The 22885-nt window shown below is 43.0% G+C and overlaps 1 protein-coding gene across 1 annotated transcript in view; it reads left to right on the top strand.

The window, feature by feature from the left end:
• igsf3 (immunoglobulin superfamily, member 3) overlaps positions 1–21448 on the top strand; it is a 70756-nt gene extending 49308 nt beyond the window's left edge. The window contains exons 6-9 of the mRNA XM_044217510.1: positions 973–1398; positions 13003–13413; positions 16208–16654; positions 17277–21448. Of these exons, the coding sequence (XP_044073445.1) occupies positions 973–1398; positions 13003–13413; positions 16208–16654; positions 17277–17527 (1535 nt within the window). The 3' untranslated portion in view covers positions 17528–21448. The remainder of the gene's footprint in view (positions 1–972; positions 1399–13002; positions 13414–16207; positions 16655–17276) is intronic.
• The last annotated feature ends 1437 nt before the right edge of the window (positions 21449–22885 follow it).

The following is a 22885-nucleotide window of genomic DNA, read 5'->3' on the forward strand; positions in this document are numbered from 1 at the left end:
GGACACTGGGGATGATAGCTGTTGGAGCAAGAGAGAGAGTGAGGGACAGAGAGAAAGCGACAGGGTAGTTGACAAGACCATAATGGAGAAATCTGCAAAGTCTCAAGGAAATGAATTATCTGATTTGGCAAAAATCAGACTTCATCATCATCTCCCCATTCTACCTCCCTCTTTCTTTTTCTTATCTGTGTATGACCGCCTCTCATATTCAAGCTCAGTCATTCACATTCATTGAAATGCCCTGAAATACACATAGCATGGCCACGTTATTAAAGGGCCAGGGAGAAAAGGGATTTTTCTTTATGTAGTCTTTCCCTCACTCTTGCCTCCCTTGCTTTCCAGTGTAGTATCTTGGCAATAATATATGTAGTTGGGTGAACGTTTTTAGCTTAATGAGGATAGTTTAGATTTGGCAAGGAGTTGGGTGTAGATCGAACATCGGCGCTTAGAGGAAATCTCTCCCGTGGGTTTTCTTTGTTGCATCACCCATTAATTTTGAAGCGCGCTCTCACAGTCAAGCACACAAAGTCATACTTAGACACAAGCACAGGATAGTACATACATACACATGCACTTTAGGTGCTTAGGCCATAATGATGGAGGAAAATGCTTGCAGAGATTGAGAACTGCTTTACCAAGAAGGCAGTGCACTTACTGTAAGTTAAATTCATTATTATTTTCAGAGACCCAACAAATCCCAAGTAAATACTGTCTGTATTTTGTTCCAGCAGGGGGCTTTGATGGTAGCTATGCTTAAAAGGAAAGTTTCTTTGTGTAAATGATTATGAACCCCACATCTTTTGCTGAACTTTGCTGAAGTTTTTAGAGAACAGGCTCAATCACACACTCAGGCTGTGTTGTGCTTTTACATGCAATGAGTGGTACTCGGAATGGTTCATCATTAGTCAAATAAAAATGCCATTTGACAATCTGTCATCCTAACATCCTCTCTCCTCTTCTTCCACCATCTAGAGTCTTCATTCATGGTGTCTGCCTCATCACGGACGCCATCTGTTACCTTCGGAGACTCCTTTGACCTCCTGTGCCTGGTCAAGCCTCGTCACAACCCTCGTGTCCCCACTTCAGTCACCTGGCGCTTCATGCCGGCTGGCGCAGAAGGTGACGACAAGGATCAGGGAGAGTTCAAAGACCTGGTGACTTTCACCCGAGAGGGCACGCTGCAGTGGGGGGAGCAGTTGCTGGGCCTGGGTACCCGCACCACAGTGGACCGCTCCCACTCCAATACCAACTTTCGGTTGTCAGTGACCCGGGCAGGCCGTCGTGAGGCGGGCAAGTACCAGTGCACCGCCATCCTGTGGAGGAGGAACTACGACAACAGCTGGAGCCGAGTAGCCAACCGCACTTCCAACCTGCTTGGCATCAGTGTCCTACAGCCAGGTAAAGCTGCATGGCTGCTTTTCAGGCAGACACACACCTAATTGGAACAGACACAGACCAGTACACAAACAGGGATAAACACAGATTCAGACACATAGTCACACACACTCACACACTCACACACATCCAATGAATTCAGCAGAGCTTAGAGGATTTCTGCCTGCTCTAATTGCTCTTAGTCTCTGGTTTAGCCACTAATTGGAGTGTGTGTGGACATCTGTGTGTGTCTGTGTGTGCAGGGCAGGGTGGAGTCTCCTAATGGAGCGCAGTGAATGGACTGCTAAATATCCCACAGGAATAGAAAACTGAGTGAAAGAGGTAGAAGAGAGGGAAGCAAAGCATGGGTACAGAGAGCATAAGAAAGAGTGATAAAGAGAGTGAGCTATCTGTCCTTGAACCTTTTTCCTCAACGGAAGCATTAAACTGTCTATACCGCCCTCATTGGCCCTCTGTGCTCCACACACACACAGAAAAACCCAGTCAGACACAGCCCAATTAGTGGCTGAACACAAACAACAAACACACACAGACACATAAACACACGCTGGCCCAATTTAGCCCAGTCTGGTGTGCCTCAACAGCATGATACTTCATTTATTCAGGTGAATGTGCTTGAGGCAAATACTCATCCTGCTGATTAAAAAAAACCCTCCATTGTAGCCTGGCTTTCATAGCAGTCCAGCAATGCATTGTGGTACCTGAAGTACTAATGAGGTCCGGATTTGGTGGGAGGAATATGAGCAAGGTGTGTGGGTGGGATGAGAAGTAGGTTTTCAACTTCTGAAATGCCAAATGTTTGTCTGTAACGTTATATTTGTTTTTTCATGAGCGATACGTGAATAGATATGTGAAAGCTTGTGTTTCTCCTGCCTCTTCCATGTTCAGGTGAGGATAAGTAAGATGCTGTATTGAGTTCAGAGGCAGACTGTGGTAATCAATAACTCTTTCAAAGTGAGCTAGTGGAATGTAGTCACATGTACAGTATAGATAGTCTCTCATTCCTTGCTACTATTGATTCAGATACACACACAAATTCAAACTGATGTAAACAGACTCACACACACACATACAGGAGCACCACAGTTCAGAGACAGTGCTTTACCTGCTTGACTGACTGTGCTCTGACCTTAACCATTCACATGGAACACACAGCGTCCTGGGCCCTTCAGGAGTTATTTGGAAATCGATTTATCATCCTGAATGCTCATTTACCTTCCTCCCGTGTGCAGTTTACATTGTTTATCCTTAACCAGAAAAATCTTAAGGACACGCACACACACACACACACAAACATTTTGAAGAAGAATACATAGTGGGTCCTCTTCCCACTCCCTTTTCTAGTAGCGTCTCCATGACAAAGTGATGAGTTACTTTGGAAATATCATCAGTAACCGTGACGATGTAATCAGTTGCCGACTGAAAGCCAGTCAGTAGCCATAACGGCGCACTATCTCACAGGGGAGGGCGAGTGAGTAATTCCGTTATCTCATTGGTTATTATTTATTTATTTATTTTTGGTTGTGCAGTCAGACCTTCATTTAGACTGATGATTCATTTGTCAGAACATAGGACGTCTCTCTCTGCCTCACGCCTCTCCTCCCCATCTGCTTTTTCCTCTGTTTTCCTAAATGTTAACCACTCCTGGCTAAATGAGCGGCTGGCATTTTCAGTTCCTCTCTCAAATAAGTGGAATAAAGGGGAGTGTGTGTAATGAGGTGTGAGCAAACACAGCATCTGACCAGATTAATAATTTAGAGGCTTTAAATCATGCTTCTAGAGGTACCTGCTCAATATGTATGAGCTGCCTTACCAGCATTGTGTGCACATATATACTTGTGTGCATGTCTAAGATGCAACCGTCTTTCTTGTGATGTGTCTCTGAGGGCTTTCATATGCTTACTATGCATATATACCAAAGCCCAGGTAGCCAAAATGGTGAGCAGAATGCAAATTCCACCTAGAATTTTAAAATAATAATAATGTAAAGGTAGTGGTAATATTAATAAATTAATAATAATCGGAATGATAGTGATAGGAATAATAATGATGATAATACTAATAAGACTAATAATAACTGTAGTAGCAGTTGTCGAGCAGGAACATAGGGGCTGCAGGTGGCCCACAACCACAGATCCAGTCTCTGCAGCTCCGGAGGCAGAATTACCTGCTGAAAGTGACAGAAGGAGAGAGTAGAGACGAGAAAGCACAAAACTACGGGAGAGAGAAGATGTCGAATTAGTAACATGCATTAATGGGATAAAAATGCATACAGATGGAGAGGAGGAGAGAGGAAAGAGGTGCATCATGAGAAGTCTCCCGGCAGTATCAGCATATAGCAGCATAACTAAGGGATGGTTCAGGACTCACCCAAGCCAGCCCTAAATATAAACTTTATCAAAGAGGAAAGTCTTTGGCCTACTCTTAAATGTGGAGATGGCGTCTGCCTCCCGAACCCAAACTGGGACTGAACTGAACTGAAGGCTCTGGCTCCCATTCTACTTTTGGAGACTCTAGGAACCACAAGTAACCCTGCATCCACACTATCACTGCAACTGAAATAAAAAAATTATGTGCTTTAAGAACAAAAAAACAATACTAAGTTGTGGCTTGGGAACTAACGGCCTAAAACAAATAGCACCTTCACCTGCTACAAACTACAGAAAAAACCCCATCTCTGTCACCATCCCTCTCCAGATGGAGAACAGATGAGGGATGGTGGGGGGAGACTGTGAGTAGATTTTAGACTGGATGCTGGGTCTAACATGATGCTTGCAGCAACAGTTCACAACAAAGACACAGTCACTTAACCAAAAACATATACAGTAATATTGACTGCTACCACGCTGAGAGCTATTCTAATGTTGCATGCTAAAGCGCTAATCGCAATAAGCATGCTATGGTGCGATTAGCATGCTAGGGCGCTAATCATGATTAGCATCAGAACTTTTACGAACTGTATCGAATTGGTACAGTATTAAAAATACACGTGTGTATTTACCTTCTGTATGCCACAAGAAGTCCTCAACAAATTGGTATAACTCTCCATTAACGAAGTTATGGACATACATAACCAATCTTCCAATATCAACTGTGTTCACATAGCTAGTTAGCTGTGTCTGCTTTAGCTAATATTACATCTGACTAACATAGACTGCAGCTCAGTCTGTGGTGTTATCGTTACAATTTGGCTAAAATTGGGATGACAAACTTGGGGGGGAAGTACTTAGGTGTTGTTTGTAGTTAGCGTTCGAGAATAATTCCTGGAAGAATCCACTGATCACAACAAAGAAACTGCACTGCCAGCAAAACCAGTTAAAACTTTTTCTGTGGGTGCAGGTCGGTTGTCATAGCAACATTTGATTGCCCCCTCAACCTTAGGTGGAACACTCAACCTAAACTGGACCAGATCTGTACGGCCATATCTCGCATATATATCTGGCAACCATTGCTGGGCCACAGTTGGCTGACCTTTGGTGAGCCGCTGCTAGAACACAGCCAAGTGTGCCAGCACTCAGCCGCAGTCGGCCCGATACAGCTGGCTACCTGGGAGCCAACCTCATCCCTGATGCCCAGACAGCAGAACTGTTGGGTCTCAGCTTTCTCATGGTCCATTACACCACTGTCTTGTATTTAGAAGAAACACGCATGTGTGTCCCTAACATAAGACAGTTTGCAAATGCGGAATGATGCTCATTGTTAACTTCGTGAACTTCAAAAGTGGAGAGTAAAAACTACCATCAGAAAGCGCCCTAAATCCAACTTCCATGCATTTTAGATCAGCAGAAGCGAAAAGTTGGATGTAGATAAAAGCCAAACCAAATCCACACAGAAGCAGTCAGCAGGTCATCGTGATGTCTTGTCAAACTAGAGAGGAGCCTGTAGCCCAGCCCAGGCCTACTTCCTGTTCCAGATTGCATTAGCAGCACACTGCCTGTGCCCATGTCCCATGGGTCATATCAGAGGAGTTCACCACCATATCTGCACACACACATACGATATTTTTTATGTTCATTGTGAGGGCAACCTTGTGCAGCAGTTTGACTTGAATTATCCTCCACAGGCTCTTGCAGAGAACCACTGCACACACAAGAGTACAAACACCATCATGCTCATGTACACACGAGCATGCAGTGCATGGAAACACACTGGGGGGGGTTACCTCCCAGAGCAAAAGTATAATTATCTTATGGTAGAGCACGACTAAATATTAGCCCTCACAGCAGAGGATCTCCACAAGCACACACAAAAAAACATAAACACACGGTATAGAGTTCCACATCCAGTGGCCGTAATATTAGATTTCACCTGATTGAGTTTTCTCTTTGTCCCTTTCTGAAATGCTGGCAAACACATGTTCAGCATGGCTGATCACCAGGGAAGCCTCAGTCTCTACGACACAATCTAATATCATCTACTCATAACTCAAACTACACACTCACACAAAAACGCACTCTTCATTTCGCCGACACACAAACACGCACACTCAAAGAAAACATGCAAAACTAATTATGCTGAATCTTCCCTAATGGAACTGGAGTTTAGATTAATGATGGTTTTGGGAGTTCGATACATTTTTCTCATCATTTCAGTGTGTGCATGTGCACATTTGTGCGCGTGTGTCTGGCATGAAGAGTGGGATATTAAGACCGTCTGGTTATTGGCTAAGCTAGAATGATGATGGTGATGATGGAGGGGAGGGTTGGGGTGTCCCACTTAGAGTTTCTCCTCATCTCTCCTCACACACCTACGCTTGCCTGGCTACCTTTCACTCACATGATCACACATCACGACACAGAAATGGATGCCTTTTTTGCTTATTCTTATCCTCTCTCTTGTTTTGCTCTCTTGTGGTTGCACTTTGAGTTAGAGGATATATGCCTCCTACTTTCTCCTACTTTATCTTGTCCCACCTTGTATGCTCTCGCCGTGCTCTCTGATAGTTCTTTAGGGTGTCTTCCCATTTAATATGGGCTGGCACTAGCAGATGCCGCATGTGCTCTCCTTTCATGCCAGTGAAGTACTTGCCACCCAGCCATTATTGATAGCAGTGGCATCACTGTGGTGATTTGAGATTCCTGCTTATCAGGGCATGGATAGGAGCTGTCTATCTTCATTAAGGCCCAGCCTATCACCCTCTTGTCGTCCTTTCTCACTCCCGCTCCATCTCTGTCTTTCTACATTTTGTTCTCACTCTCCCCATAAGTCTCTTTTAATGTCTTCTTTCCCCTTCACTCTCACTTAGCTGCATGTTTCCCTCCACGCACGCCCCCAGCTTCTTTCTCACTCTTGTGATTTTTCAATATTTTATAATTCCCTGCTTCCCTCCTCCTCCTCATAATTCTCTCCATTATGTTTACATTTTTCTTCAAATAGCTTCTTCACCATTGTCAGTATATCATAAATAATAAGAATATGGCAGCTGTGCTTGTTTGCGCACAATAGCAGCTTTATCACAGTGTTATTGTTGGTGTCAGGGTTGTAAATCTTTCCTGTGCCATGTTTTTGGCTGCAGTGAATATAGTCTGGGTTTGCCCACAAGCTCACCTGAGGCAACATTCTGTGTACGGGCTGCCTGTATGTCTGCAACACACAACCTGCCTCTCCTACATACAGTTTATACATTGCATATACAAATAATCAGAGTGCACTCGCTGTCTTTTTGTCAGTTGCACGTACACATGAACACACAGGGTCATAATGGGTGATAAATGAAGAGCCTTTTTTGGGGTGCTCTGAAACAGAAAATAATTCCATAAAAGATTTGTGATTAATCAGGCCATTCAAGGTCAGGCTCCTTCCCTGCTTCTTCTTCCTCACAAGGCCAAACACTCTCTCTCATGCAAGAACACAGGCACATTTTTCTGTCAAATCCAATCCGATCTAGGCCTCATTTCCTTGTTTAGCCCAATCTGCAGAGACACAATGAGATTCTCTGTGTTGTGTCTCTGCACCTCACTTAAGCACCTGTGTGTGTATGCGTGCGTGCGTGTGTGCACACGCACACTTGTGTGTCCTGCTGCTGCTGTAATTGAAGTCGTAACTCAGAGCTAGCTACAGTGCTGCTGCACCCCATGTAAATCAGTGGCTAATAGTAGGAACAGAGCAGGAGAGGCTCAGCAGTGCCGCCTCTGGAATACACACACACACCAGCCTCTAGCCTGCACTCACTGAATGACCACTGTTCTCTGTGGTTTAATGAGCATAATGTGTTTATGCTTATTGGCAGACCCCTTTCAAACACACACACACATACAGAGGCATGCACACAGGCTCACAGCTCAATCTGATATGTCTTTATGCTCTCCCATCTCTGCCAGCTTCTTTTGGGCCATTAATCTCCCAGAGTTCCCCTGACCTGACCCCCTGTCTCACCCCCCTCTTGTGCATCCGTTTTCCCATTGGGCCAGCCTGCGTCCAGCAATCACTCTCTCAGACAGACAGGCAGGCAGGAAGATGGAAAGTGCAGTCAGTGCATTAGTTTGTTTATACTGATGGTGGAATAGGAATTCTATGTGTGGAGGTTGCATATGTGTGTGGCTCTGTCTGGGTGTGTTCAAGGCTGCCGTTACGTGCACAGATACCCATAATTAGTCCAGTCTTAATGATATTGTAGTGGGGGTTGGAAAGGGGAGGAATGAGGAGTGGTAATATCCCTCTGACACAATGGGATCATAGATACATTGCAGTCATTAGCATAGAAATTACGCTCCCAGTTCGGCAGAGGAGCCACTTTTCAGTCAGGGGAACCCCATCCCTCATTGCTTCTGACTAGCAGCCTGCTCTGATCTATGCCCTTTGTGAGAGAGGTCCAGATGGGCCAGGGTCTGCAGCATTTTGAGTGTGTGTTTTTATGTTTTGTGTGTGTGTGTGTGTGTGTGTGTGTGTAGTTGCAGAGGTTGGCAAGAAGCAGCAAGCCAAAGTGAGCTGTTCTGCAGGGGATCAGGATGTGTCTAAAGCCTTCAGTCCTGACATGCTTGGGGTCCTGGCCGTGGATTAGCCCTGGGCTGAGCTAATGCTAACGCTAAAGGCGGAGCAGGCAGCCATTAAGACTATAAGTCCTCTGGAGTGGATCTGGAGAGACTGCCTGCTGCTTTCCGAAATCCCCCCAGGAGCATGTTCTCACTTTCTGTCTTTTACATCTCTCTCATCTTTTCCTGGCTATCTCCTCCCTTTGCACATTCACTCTCATTCCTCTCTGTTGGTAGGTGCTTGTGAATATCTGTTCAGTTTGGTGATATATCCCCTTAACTCTCCTACTTTTCTCTCATCATGCACTGTTTAAAAAATCTCATCCCTCTGTCTGCATCTACCTTTCTACTTTTATTCATCCCTCTCGTCTCATTATGTCGCTTTCTCCCTGTCTCTTGCCCACTCTGGCCTCCTTCAACTAAGTGGAAGCATTACATCTGTGGCCCAGTGGATAGGTTGTCAGCTCAGTGGTCATTAAGTGCATATTAGACTATATTTAAAAAGAGCCAAAATGTTAAGCAGAGACCCCACCAGCACCTCTGGTGTTCGCACTTCATTTAGGCCTCATTAATATTCATGAACCCACAGGTGAGGCTGCTGAATATTCATGTTAGTGTCAGATGATTAGACAGAGTATGATCAGAAGAGACATAGATCATGGTAACGCAGAAGGGAGGAAAGAGGCTATGATTGATCAAAACAAAGACTGCGGGTCAGTCTCGTATTAAAAGACTTCACCTGGAGCAGCAGCTTAAAACAGAGATGGAAAATGAATTGAATTTCCTCTCTAGCCAAAGAATAAAGGATAACACTCTTTGATATACAATCTCAGGCTCTATTCTCCTCCTCTGAACACTCGGCCAAGCAGTTTCCTAGCTCCTTTGAAGTTATCCTAAGATTTTGTTACAAGCATGTGTGTGAGCTGTGGTTTGTGTGCACTGACATGCCACAGTAGCATCCTTAGCTGTACACTTCTCATCCCCCCGGACTCAAACTTGTTTTCATCTGCTCTGCTTCATAAACAACACTTGTGTAGTGCAGCTTTTGGGGTTTAGGGTGCACTTTGCTATCTTTCTTCCTTATCAAAACTGGGCTGCTGTTTGTAGCCTTTGTGTACACCTCCTCTGATAAATAAAAGGAATAAAGACAGCTTTGTCTCAACTGTGCAATTCCTGTAGCTATTAAACGAGACAAATTGGGTGCACATGGGAAGAGGGTGAGACAAAGGTTCAATGAGCCAATTAGTGACTGTACTGTGTGGATTTGTGTGTATTGTGTATACTGTAATGACGCTACATGCCCAGCAAACTGCTGAAACACAAGTACCTCCAGTGGAGCTGAGATAGTTGTGGGGTAAGAGGCACTCTGTCTGGATACAGCTCCAATCATAACATCTCCATTCTGCCTAATACAATATTTTTCACTCATTTTGCAGAGAAAGAATCAGACTTTTATTTAATGCCTAGTTATGTAAACAAAAGTCCCTGGCCTTGTTTAAGTGAGTCTGCTCTTACTTACTGGAAGATCAAACGAGTTAAGTCCTTAAAGGTATCTTAGCCATGCCATATTGTTCACAGAGACAGGGTTGCCCTGGAAACCACAGAGGCTGTCAACCTTTATGCTCAAGGTTAACTTGAAAAATTATTATTTGTTTTTGTCTCTCTACCTGATAATACAGGGACACAGCCCCTTTTCCTTTGGAAAAATTAAACTGACCAAAACAAAAAAGAGGAGTTAACGTCTGGTGCATACAATGGCCATGCACTTTCATTCTCACTGAGGCCAGGTCTGACTGGCACATGAACTAATGCAGAGCAGTGAGAACAAGTGTTTCCAATTAAGGATTTGTCTTACTTTGTGGATGCACCCTTGAGGCAATTTAAAGAAACACAGTTGCAAAGAACATGTGATCACACTTAAAATAGACAGCCTCGCTGATGCACAAGAACACAGTACTACTCTTGCTGTTGAGGGAATGCACATACATGATGAGCGGCCTTGTTAACGATGTACAACTGAACTGGCTCCCTACGCTGGGTCTCTTCCCACAACACAGTGAATCTGCCCTCATCAATACCTCATACATGTTTTATACTGCTTGCGTCAGCAGATGCATTGATGTAACTGTGGTAGGATGGCTGTACTCTAGCTGAAAGAAGAAACCTCACTCTCAGTGGGAATGGACACGTGTCAGAGGATGTGACAGGCTGGTCTGTGAAGTCGCTGTTCTTACTGAGACATTTCGCAGCGAGAGGATTCTGGAGGGAGTGGAGACTTTAAGGTTGTTTTGGGACATAATTTTTCCCTTTATTTCTCTTTCACCTTTCTATCCATTGCTCTTCCATTTTATTTGTCCCTTTGTCTCTGCTTGAGTGAGTGCTTAGTTATAATAACTTGTAATAGCTCGTGATGCTACCTAATAGAGCTTGAATAATTAGCCTATTTTAGCTTTGAAAAGGCATTTCTGTAAACACTGATGTACGGCAACAGGCTTTCAGCCTCCAGTTTTTCTCCTGGCTGCAGATTCAAACTTCAAATGGGAACGGCAGAGAATTGCTTTGTCCTGTGCCAATCCAATCCTGCATGGTTCCACTTCAGGAGGTTTGGAGGTAATTCTCCTGCAAAAAAAAAAAGATTGCCAGGATTCCGCAGGGCTCGGCAGTAATTCCGGATGGGGAGATTGTCAGGCTTCCTACCAAGTCTCTAGTGGGTACCGAGGCATTGATGATGACTAATTTGAGATGCTAGCTCGGAATACCATCGCACAACAGGGTGGTCTGACGATGCTTTGTGGCCATGCATCGTTTGAATGCAACCCAATGTGCACATACTGTATGTATTGTGCAAATATGCAGAATCACAAACAGCACAGCAATCTGTGGATAAGGGTGAGGTTTTCTGGGCAGATGGCTGTGACCCTAGGCAGTCAATCGGTTAGTCATTCATAGCTAAGCTTAGCGTGAGCTAGGAGGGTCCATGAAATTGGAGATGCAGAGGGTTGTTAGACAGGAAAATGAAATGTAGAATGTTATATTGGGTCAGATTTGTGTCAGTAAATCAATCAGAAAACGACTAGAACCTGGTTACTGCAAATGTATATTTCTGATCAAGGCTGGATATCGTTAGAATTTTTCTGTGTCAATACGATACCTGATTTTTTTGATACTTTTTTTTGATACTTTACATTGTGGAATATAAAGCAATTTTTTTACAAAACCTTTTTTCATTTGACAGAAGAAGCCAACATTGTCAAATGTTAAAGAACTTTGCTTAAATAAAATGCAAAAGTCTAATTAAAGAATAAGTGAAGAACAAGATGAATACTGTATACTTGTGATTGTGACTGTATTTCCGAAGTAAGATTAAAAACTGCATTTGACGAGCTTCTTGTGCAAATTTACATAGAAAAAGCATCATGTATTTATTGGTTGTTGTGTGCATTCACAAAATCACCTGATATGTGTGTTATTTTGACAACTCTGGCAGACATCGGTCCTCTGATCCAAAAATAGGTGTTCCACTCTCATTTTGGTAGAAAAGGGTGGCAAAATGACATTCTGCAGTTGCACGTCTGCTGCTGAGATCAATTATGGAAATTTGTTTCCCCAAATTGGGCTCAGCCAACAAAAAAACTCCTGGCTCGCTGTCAGTGTGCCAACACTAGAAAGTGCTACCAATCAAATTGTTATTGTTTAGGTGAAAGATTGTTGTTGATAGAGATAGTCTGGGTCAGTTCCAGTCAAAGAGGCTAGAAATTGCACTTTAGATATACACATGTATGTATGTGGAATTGCTTGACATTTTTTAAGCTGTGTGGTATTTGTTTGTGTTCAGGTAAATACCCATGTGATTATGATTGTTTGAGACAAATCTTTGCAATAATAATCTCCTATTATTATTCCTGTCATATAGTGTTGACTGTAAAATACAGCAGGTCTTATAGCAAGAAAAATTAACAAATCCTACCCCCAAGCATTTGACAGAGGAATCCTGGTCGCGGTCACACCTGATGTACCTGCAGCTAATCCTATCCCACAACCGATGTCACTGTAACCAATCCTGTCAGAGCACTCAAGGCAGCCTCAGCTCCTTCCTGACATCTCAGTCACACCTCTCTATCATCTCCTCCCTCTCCTATCTGCTCTCTTCCCGTCCTTGCCTGACTTGCATTCCTTCTTCATTCTCTTTCCTTCTCTTTTTGGCAGACAGACAGACCCCCTGCCCTGCTTTTGTCTTGTATCTTACCTAATTATATCCATATCCCTGCTTTACAATCCACCCCCCTCTCCTTCACCCTTGTCTCTTCTGCTGTTCTGCATCTTATCTTACGTTTCTATCTTGATACCAACAGACCTCCCATCCTCTCAGCTTTGATTTGCCTGACATTTCCTCCTCTTTTCCCTTTGCCTCATATTTCTTTCTTTCTCTTTGTCACCTGCTTTACCCACCCACGCACCACTATCTTTTCCTGCCCTGCTGCCACCAGAAATAAACCCAGCTACAGGTCGTCTGTCACAAAACAGAAATTGCATTGTGTACCTGTCACCAGTGCTCACATTTTCCTGCACCCAAAAAATTTACTCTCTGCTCTTTCTCCTTCCTTCCTGAACCCCCCTCCCTCCCAATTCTTTGCAGAGAGCAAGCTGCAAGTCCAAAAGACCAACCAGTCTCAGGTGTACCTGGAGGACAGTCGTGTCAGGATCAATTGCTCCATCACCTTCCAGACCAGCCAGGACTCCCAGCATGCTGTGCTGTGGTACGTGAGGCGTGCAACCGGGTCAGAAGCCGATGAGCTCCTGCTGAGAATTGAACGCTCGGGGGCCTTTGAGTACGGCGCCTATGCAGACGAGGAGAGACTGCGACGCAGAGTGCAGGCCGAGAGGCTGTCACCCCGTCTCTATGTGCTGACGCTGAACAGAGCAGAGAACAGCGATTCTGGGACATATTACTGCCTGGTGGAGGAGTGGCTGAGTGACCCAGATGGAGCCTGGTATCGACTCTCCCGGGAGTCCTCAGGATTCACGCAGGTTCTGGTCAGACAGCCAGGTGAGCAAGCGGTCAGAATTACTGTTGTCTTTAACAGAATGCTTATTTATTACCACAGCAGGGATGCAGCAGCTGCCACTTCAGCCCCACATGCTGTCCTGCTTTAGTCCAGTTGAACATTGTTAACCCAATCCCCCCACCAAATTGCTTTCCCCTCACCTTGCCTCCCACTCCCACATGCTCTGCTCAAGGCCTCAAGGCCGTCTCGCTCTGATGACCTTACACCAGAGCTCAGGTGGCAAAAAATGGGTTGAAGTCATGCCAGCTGTCCTTTGCCATGCCAGAGGGCACAGCCTGGCTCAGACAGAGAACCTAATCCTCTTGTCCAGTACTCAAAAACTTCCAAAGCGCTCAAAGCCATGATTTACCTACTGCCACCCAAACCCTGACATCCCACCTCATGACAGTTATCTTAAGTACACTCCATCTCATAACCTTTTCTTTCCTCGACTGAATTTCCCCTTATCCCATATTCTCTTACCACAAACATGCTTCCCTTTCTCTACAATCAAAGACATGCCCCCAAATAAAATAGTGTTATCCCCAAAATAAATATTAACAACCCATCCATCCTTGACGTACCGTTTTTTGTATGAATCTTTTCCACACACCAGCTGAAGGTGACTTTTTTTCAGACGTCTCTTCTGCCAGGTGTCCTGTTTATAATGCAGAGTGAAATCCCTGATATGGCATCTGTCCAGCTAGAATGTGAGGATCAAAACGTCTGGTCATAAGCCAGTAGGGCAAGGAAAACACTTGTATTTTATGTAGACAGTGAAGCTGACACTGCTCAAACAATTAGTTTAACTACAGCACACATACAAATGCAGAGATCTGCGCATATGTGCATCTTATATTGGGCTTTTCTTTGTGTAGGACATTGATTCCTTTCATGCTTTAGTTTAGTTTCACCTTTGATTCAAAACGTTAACACAAGGTTGTTTGTGGAAGCTCACCAGGGGCCTGGGCTATTATTAAACAATCAGGGAGGTAAGGTATATTATTCATAACCATATACACTACCGCTCAAAAGTTTGGAGTTGCCTGCCACAAAAGCTTGATTCGGTACAGTCAGATGGCTGAGAGGAATTGAATGGTCTTTCATGCTTTTAGGTTGTAGAAAGTCCTCTTTACAAATAGATGTTATTTTGTATAAAGGATTTGCAAAAAAGTAATGTTTTGTACATGGAGAACAAATTCAATGTACAATGGTTCAACTAGACTGACAATTGAAAGGTCAGAAAGAGACAAAGATACCTCTGAGCAACAGTTAAATAAGATTATAAGAAATCAGCATTGGTCATTGGTAAAAGAAATTGGAAGCTTAGCATTAAAATCTGTGCAGATTTAAATAGGAACAGGCTCCTCTTTCAGTGCCAAGTGCACAATAATGCCTATAACAAGCTGGAATGAACAGGCATGTTGCTTTAGCAAAGCTATTCTTAAAACTTCAAAACAGAAATAGTAGCTAAGTCTAGGGTTAGCACTATTGGAATTGGATCACGGAATAACAGCTGAACATACTATGCACAGTTTAAAGCTATTCAATCTAACTACTGAGTAGACTGCAGGGGGCCCAAAGAAAAACAGGTTCCCACAACATTTAGAGCCCAACTGCACAGTTGTGGTTCAAAAATGATCTAGGGTCACTTATGCTTTTCTGGACTGGAAAACAAATTAAAAATTGAAACGGGAAAAATGGTTACAACAGTATTCTCCCTTGTCATGCAACACTGTGGGGACATCAACTAAACGGAAGTTTTAATCATTTAATTATTCTAAAATTCTTTCAAACGTAAATAATACATTTAATATAATTATACTGTGTTATCTATGTTAAAATAGCCATTATTGAAGGAAAAAAGAAAAACATCAATATAACAGGTGACTCCAAACTATTGAGCGGTAGTGTGTGCTAAACAATGCATTCACCTAGGAAGTCATCCAGAAATCTGCCCGTCGGAAGGAAAAATGAGGGGAGAGGTGTGCCAGCACCTCGCCTTTTTTTTCCCCGCTCTCCTGCTGTCCTTTCTGCTTCTCATTTTGCTTCAACAAGAAGACCATTCCAAACTGTGTGTGAGAGGAGCCCAAGCAAGTCAGGTCTTTACTGCTATTTTTTTTTAACTGTAATGGAACTGGGTCATTGTAACACCCCTGAAGCATTGTAGCATACCCATACAGACAGACAGACAGACAGACAGCCTTGGGGTAGGATCTAACCTTGCTGGAAAGCTGAAAGACTGGTGATAGCTGTGGGCAGCACTGTGGGATTTATTTATTTTTGTCTTTTGTTTGCACATTTTGAAAGTTTGGTGTCCCTGTTTGCAGAATCATTTGCAGTTTTCATAGTTCTAAGTAGGGCTGTAACCAGCGATCATTTTGATTATCTAATAATCTGCTGATTATTTTCCAACCATTTTGTGTATAAAATGCCTTGTGTTTTGTCTGATCAGCAGTCCAACACACAGAGATACCAGATCAGATTATTATCATACAAGACAAAGGAAATCTGGAAATCCTTCCATTTGACAAGTTTGAACCAGCAAATGTTTGCCATTTTTGCTTGAAAAGTGACTCAAACAATTAATCAATTAGCAAAATAGATGCAGATTAATTTTTCACAGAACAACTAACCCATGAATCGACTAATCATCTCAGCCCTAGTTCAAATAGATTCTCAAAAGTGGGACCTGTGCTTTATTGCTAGGCCCCAAGAAATACTGTACATTTCAATACATATCCACTTTTTCTGCCCCCATCTCTCAATCTTTCTTATCTTTTCGGACCTCCACAGAGGTTCGATTGCAAGTGGAGGAAATGGAGTCAAACGTGACAGTGGAAGAGTCTGGCTCTATACGATTGGGCTGTAGCATTCCTTCACAGTCGTCCCGAGATTCCCGCTTCTCTGTGTCCTGGTATGTGGAGCGCTCCGAAGACGAGGACGACGAGGAACAGCCTGGTGAGGAAGAGGGAGAACGGGAGTGTGTGTTCTCCATCGGCCATGATGCCGTTTTCGGAAATGGGAACTGCAGCCCCAGAGAAGAGGCGGGGCCAAATTCCCGCCTGCAGTTTGAGAGGATGACCTCTGACCAGTACAGCCTGACCATTCAAGGAGCACGACCAACAGACGCAGGCCGATACTACTGCCATGTAGAGGAGTGGCTACTCAACCCCCGCAATGCATGGTACCGCCTGGCCACCAACAACTCTGGGCTCACTATCGTCAATGTACTGCAACAAGGTAAGTCCATAATTAACTAAATCCTTTAAGCTTCTCTGAATATATATGTGGAAATTAACACTGTGACAAAACTATACTTGTATCAGTGGCTTCTAATATTATACTGGCACTTTAAGACCGGAGAGGTCCTGCTGCTTCTTTGGATGTTTCATATCCAAGTATATATTGTCATATTTCCCAATCCTAATATGTCCTCTGTGTTACAGTACATGTAACTTGAGAATAGTATAGGTCAATTAAGATACTCTCAGGTACTCTATATGTCACTTGCAGCATTTATTTTGAAGATAGGAACAAGCCCAGTTAAAAGCAGAGCCAGAGATGACCACCCACTGTTTAGCATTAAAGCTGAGTGATTAATGGTGTCAAAAGCAGTGCTTGGATCTAAATATGTCAAATAGGTTATTTCACCAGTGTCAACAACTAGATGAATATAACTTAGAACTGTAAGAAGTGCATTCTACATGCTAAAAGCGTCATGAAACCCAGAAAAAAAAAACAATTTCAGTCCGTAGTTGTCAATTTTTCAGTGATTATTTTCTTCAGGACTTTACCAAGGAAGGCTTTTTGAAAAACGTTTGCATCTGTGAAAAACTTAGATATGTCTGTTCTCTATCAACAGTGTCCACACTCCAGTCGGTGGTGTGCTCCAACGACTCCCTCTTCTACTTCGTTTTCTTTTACCCCTTCCCCATCTTCGGCATCCTCCTCATCGCCGTGCTGCTAGTGCGCTACAAGAGCCGCAACAACAGCAAGAGCCAAGAAGGCAAGAATGGCGCCCCCCTCCTGTGGATTAAAGAACCCCACCTCAGTTACTCTCCCACCTGTCTGGACCCACCTGCACTCAGCCTGCACCCTGGCTCTGTTGACTAAGTGAGGGTCTCCCCCACCCCCCCTGCCTCGCGCACATCGCGGATACAACCAACACAATGCCAGGGAGCAGATCTGGACTCCACCTTCAGACCTTACTGTCGTTCACTGCTGTGTTGAATTAGTTGATCAGTTTAAAAATTCCTACCCTGGAGGCTGCCTGTTTTATGTTAACAACTGTGTGTGTTTGGGTGTGTTTGGGTGTGTGTGGGTGTGTGCGTGGACTAGAATGGGTGTGCCATGTTAGCACGATTAATTGTGTGAGCGTGAATTGAAGGGCAAGAGAGTATCATGAGCCTCTCACCGTTTTGTTTTCTGTGAAACTTAACCTCATAGCTGCATTTTGATTTTTATTACTCTGAATATTTGTATATTTTTAAAAGAGAAAAAAAAACTGCGCACATGAGATCACTGGCCAATCGGGGAAGAACATTTAAGAGAAGGAACTCTATAATCGACTCCGGCAATGAGTGGATGCCAAAAAAGTCTCCACACTGATCCAAGAGCAGCCACAGCCTGGCCCACTGTGTTGGTTGCTATAGTGATTCTCAGCACCCACTGACTCCGTAGCTGATGACTTGGTTGCCAGCCTGCATAGAGACAAAGGCAAGGACACACAAGTCTGTGTCCTAAGTGAGGATGTGTGTATGTGTGTTGGCCCACCTGCCTCCACAATGAATTTGCCTTGGCAGACAGAAACAGGTCCTCGTGCGCCACTTAAACACTGCCAGACGCTCTGGCCTTAGCGAGAGACTGCTCCGCTCTTCTTTTCTACCCTCTTCCTCTCCGAAAAGAGACAGCAAAAGAAAGAGAGGGAGGAATGTCGGAAATGATGGAGAATAAATGAACAGCGCTCTCCTGCTGAGGATATATGTACTTTAACATAACAGATTTTTTTTTGTTTCAGTGCCAAAACCTCCTTATTTCCGATGCTGTCCTCTGCAGCTAATGTTATGAAGTTTTAAAGAGAGGGGGGAAGCTGATTGGTTTTGAGGCAGATTGTAAATACCTTGTGGGCAAAAGGGCAATTTTTACACTCATGTTAAATCAAATGAATTGTCCTGCTTAAATTACACAGTGGGGGTTATTAACTGAAGTTAAATTCTTGCACATTTCTTTAGGTTGCCCAGTATGACCACTCTGTCCTGTCTTTAAAAGATATCAGAAGTTCAAAAGATGTGTATTAGTTTAAAAAAAGACTTTTGATTTGTTAAAAGCCACATGGAAGATTAATAATGTGTAGATGTGTAGTAAAACACACATTTTATCTGCACATTGTAAGAAAACAAATTGATGGGCGGGAGCAAATGTTTGACTTGTGTGTTTATTTTAAAGATTTTTCTATTTATTGTTTTATACTACTTTGCATAGCTTTGTCAGATTTTCTTTTTGCTTTGGAATTCTCTAAGAACTGTTCTGCTTGTGTTGCCAGGCAACTGCACCAAGCAGATTATGTCAATAGCCTGTGTGTTGGCAATGTGGTAGATGTAGAAATGCTAGATTTGTCCTGCGCATTGCAGTCTGTAGCATTTCATACCAGATTGTCAAGTTTGGTCAGTGTCAAAACACTGTATATCTATACCTATAATGAAAATTACTGTGGCTTTACATGTACAATAGTTGAACAGACAAGTCACAAAAATGGATTCACTTAATGCTTTTTGCTTGAGTCGCGTTTATTTAGTGAAATGTGATGTAACACCTAGGTAGGATGTTTGATCAAGGACAGCTGAAGCTAAACTATTAAAACGTCTTCTAATCAAGGATTCTCGCTAAAGGCGTCAACTTCAGCTCCCCTGATGTGAGGCAGAAGGGTTGAAAATCTGTGTCACCTTCCCTGGAATGCAACAACCAGGAGAAGTGTGAAATCTGACTGGACATGAAAACTCTTGGAAAAACTTGACATTGTTGTCTCAATCATGTCAACATGTATATTGCATGACAATATTGCAGGAGGAATTTTGATGTTTTGTAAACTTTGAACTCTTTGAGCATTGTGTTCGTGTGACAGAGCAGTGCCCCCCCACCCCCACCCCAACTTCCTGAGCCAAGAGTCAACACAAAGCCCAATCCCTTGTCATTTACAATATCTGACTGCCATTTCCAGGTGCCCTGTGAACCTCTGAAGTAATCTATCAAGAATGGGTGTTGTGGAGATTGTGTTTGATATTATTGCTCAGATTTGTCTTTTTAATGCTTTGCTTTTATGCAGCACTTCATTAAACAGATACATGTCCAAAAACAAGCCAAAACTACATAGCTGATCCTGACACGAGCCACCAATTTCTGAGATTTCAACTTCCTTCACTATTTTTCAAGGTAACCAGTCCATTTCAAGTAGACCACACTATTCCAGGTGCAGTAAGGCTGGTGCTATTTAGTCAGGAGAATTAGAAATGTGATGCATGTGCAGCAAATTCAGCTACAACTAAACTGATCAGTGTCTTCAAAGAAAAGGTCCATCGCCTGTCTACTCATTATTAATTATTAATTATGTGTTTACAAGTGTTTTCACAAAAGTGATATTGATGTGGATAAATAATCTTTAGTAGAGAATTGGGATAGTGTGCACATCCAACTTCAGTTGCGTACAAGGTGCCGGACAAAAGCAGCACAAAATGGAAAAAGATAAGCGGTACACACACTGAATATTGCAAGCTCTAAAGTAGTTAATGAGGCAACATCCATGTGCGAGAAAAACAACAAAATGACAACTCCACCTACAACAAGAAGAACACATGATACATAAAAATTCCCATAAGCCAAAATAATCATCCACTATATACATAAACTCACATGACAACGATGCTAAAACTGGCTAATAGCCTATCCAGGGTATATATACAGTATATACTGTATAATACACATTTTTGACAAATGTACAATGATAGAAATATTTACAATATTGTGATTGTGCATGAGAAAAATACATTTTTAAAAAGTCTTAGTATTTTGTGATGTTCTCATTGTAGAGTTGTCATTTTCTCTGTATATATGGCCTATTTTTCTCACACATTGGTGTTTGCCTAACAAAGAACTTGGTGGTCGAAATGTTGCCTCATTAAATTGCAATATTCTGTGTGTGGGCTACCTCTCTTTTTCCATTATAAACAGTCTTTAGCCTCCTGTTGCTAGTTGACCTGACTTGCTAGTGCAAGTCAAAGGTATATATATCAAAACTGCAGGAAAGTCATTCTGTGCATTTTCAGGCCTCAGTATCACCAGGAATAATTGATGGAGCTGTTGGAAAGGTCTTATGTGATTTGACAGTAATAGTTGCATATCTTATTGAGTTTTGCTTTGGCAGTAAATACTAATAGGATGATTTCAGTTTTTCATAAGCAAAAAAAAAACTAGAGGAGCTTGTTTGTTGGTTGACTGATTGCTTTGTATAAATCTTGAACATTCCCAGAGATGCAGGTTGTGTAACTGGTGCCACAGAACAGCCGCTTCAGCTTCAGTATGTAAATCACATAATCCTAGACTTAATTCATGCAAAATTCATTTCATCTTTCTAGACTTGAGCCAGGAAGTGCAGGGCGTGGTCGCGGTGTGTGATGTCACAGCACTGCCGCCATCATTGGGGCTGTACAGTCGAACTCTGAATGCTGTCTTTTGTAGTAATAATATTAATATCATCCATAGCTGCCTCCCAAGATTCCTCCAGATGTTCTGACAGTGTTGTAGCTGGGTTTTGAGGGCTGCATGTATTGGCTGTGTGCTGGCTCCAGATTTAGGTGTAAAATAGTTTGTGGTGATGTTTTCAGTTCAGCCAGTGATGCTTTACTTTCAGTGATGTATTTTTATATGACCATGGTTTGTTTCTTTTTTTCTTTTGTTATTTTATCAAGTAGTTGCCATCGTGACCATTAAAAAGGCACTTTGCTATTGTCAGTTTATTGCAATAAAATAGATTCAGTGCAACTTCCTGTTTTCCTTTCAACCATATGCATTTTGCTTTTAGAGATAAGAGACAACATAATGATCCAGTTTTCTCACAACAACCATGATGTACTAAAATACGACCAGCACCCTTCCTAACCATCTAGTTCTGTTTTAACCGTAAATGCAAGGTTAATGTCCTGCAGGCAGCAGGGACTTGTTGAGTTCGCATGGGATTTTGCCCTCTGAGCCCCTCAACAACATGAGGGTTTATTTACTCTGCATGCTCAGTTGGGTCTGTGTGTGTTTTTGAGTGGGGGAGAGAGAAGGAGTGGGTCCGCATGTCAGAGGATAAATGATGCTTAGAGGGCCTCCTGCAAGTTAACCCTGCACTTTTTTTGATAGCCTCAGCAAATCACATCTCACCATAACTCATCCAATGCAGATGGACTTGCTCACTCTTTTCCTCCCTCTCTCTTACTCACACACACACATACACACACACACACACACACACACACACACACACAGACATAACTCCCAAGCAGTAAACTGCGGTCTTCCACCAGTTCATGCCATTCGTAAACTTCTCTCTGACAACATCTCATATTGATGCACACATACCCAATGAAGCCAAGAACAAATGCTGCCACCCATTCCATAAATCATGGTGACACAAAGGGAAAACAGCATTCACTGCTAAATCATAGTTTGGTGTTTGTCTGTGGAGTTACTGGATCGTTTTCTGGGTTCTGTGATGCATGCAGGTTCCTCTGCAAGAGCTTTTGGTTGACTCTTGACAAAACAATCTTGACTGAAAGAGCCCCCACACTCAAAGATCTATTGATGCTGCAAGCGCTGATAGCAGGCACACTGATATTGGTGATGTTCTTGTCAGCCAGCTCCATCACAACTTCACAGGATGCAAAAACACTGAATCCTCCCCCTTTGAGCACTATCTTCCTGTCCCACTTTCTCCCTCATTTTTGTTCTCTGTCTCCATTTTCTCAAGCGCACACCCTATGAGGAAAGATCTGTTTTGCATAAAAGTAAGCAATACTCACAAATCCATAGTCCTCGCTGAGGATGCAGACACCAGAGGGCACACATGGGCAGACAGTACTTAACGATCCAGAGTAGCAGGGCATAATTCAGGCAAATAGATTATGATTTATTACCGTTGAGAGAGGAAGCGCTGAAGAGACTGCAAGGACAGGACATGTCTTCTGCTTTCACTGTGGTGAGCTTGGCTGCATCATAATAAGGGCAGAGAGAAAAATCCATAAAGATTGGTACAGATCATCAGCATAGAGGTGTGAGTATAGAAGGGAATATTGCTTATGTACAAAAACATGTTGACTTCCCAACACACAATGCTCAGCATCCACTGTCTATAAGAAGGACAGATAATGTTGTTCTGTTCTTAGAGGTGAAGACATAAGGGAGGCAGAGCTACCAAATTAACAGCTTGTAGAGTGT

This window comes from Siniperca chuatsi, linkage group LG12 (assembly GCF_020085105.1).
Source record: "Siniperca chuatsi isolate FFG_IHB_CAS linkage group LG12, ASM2008510v1, whole genome shotgun sequence".
Lineage (NCBI taxonomy): Eukaryota > Metazoa > Chordata > Actinopteri > Centrarchiformes > Sinipercidae > Siniperca > Siniperca chuatsi.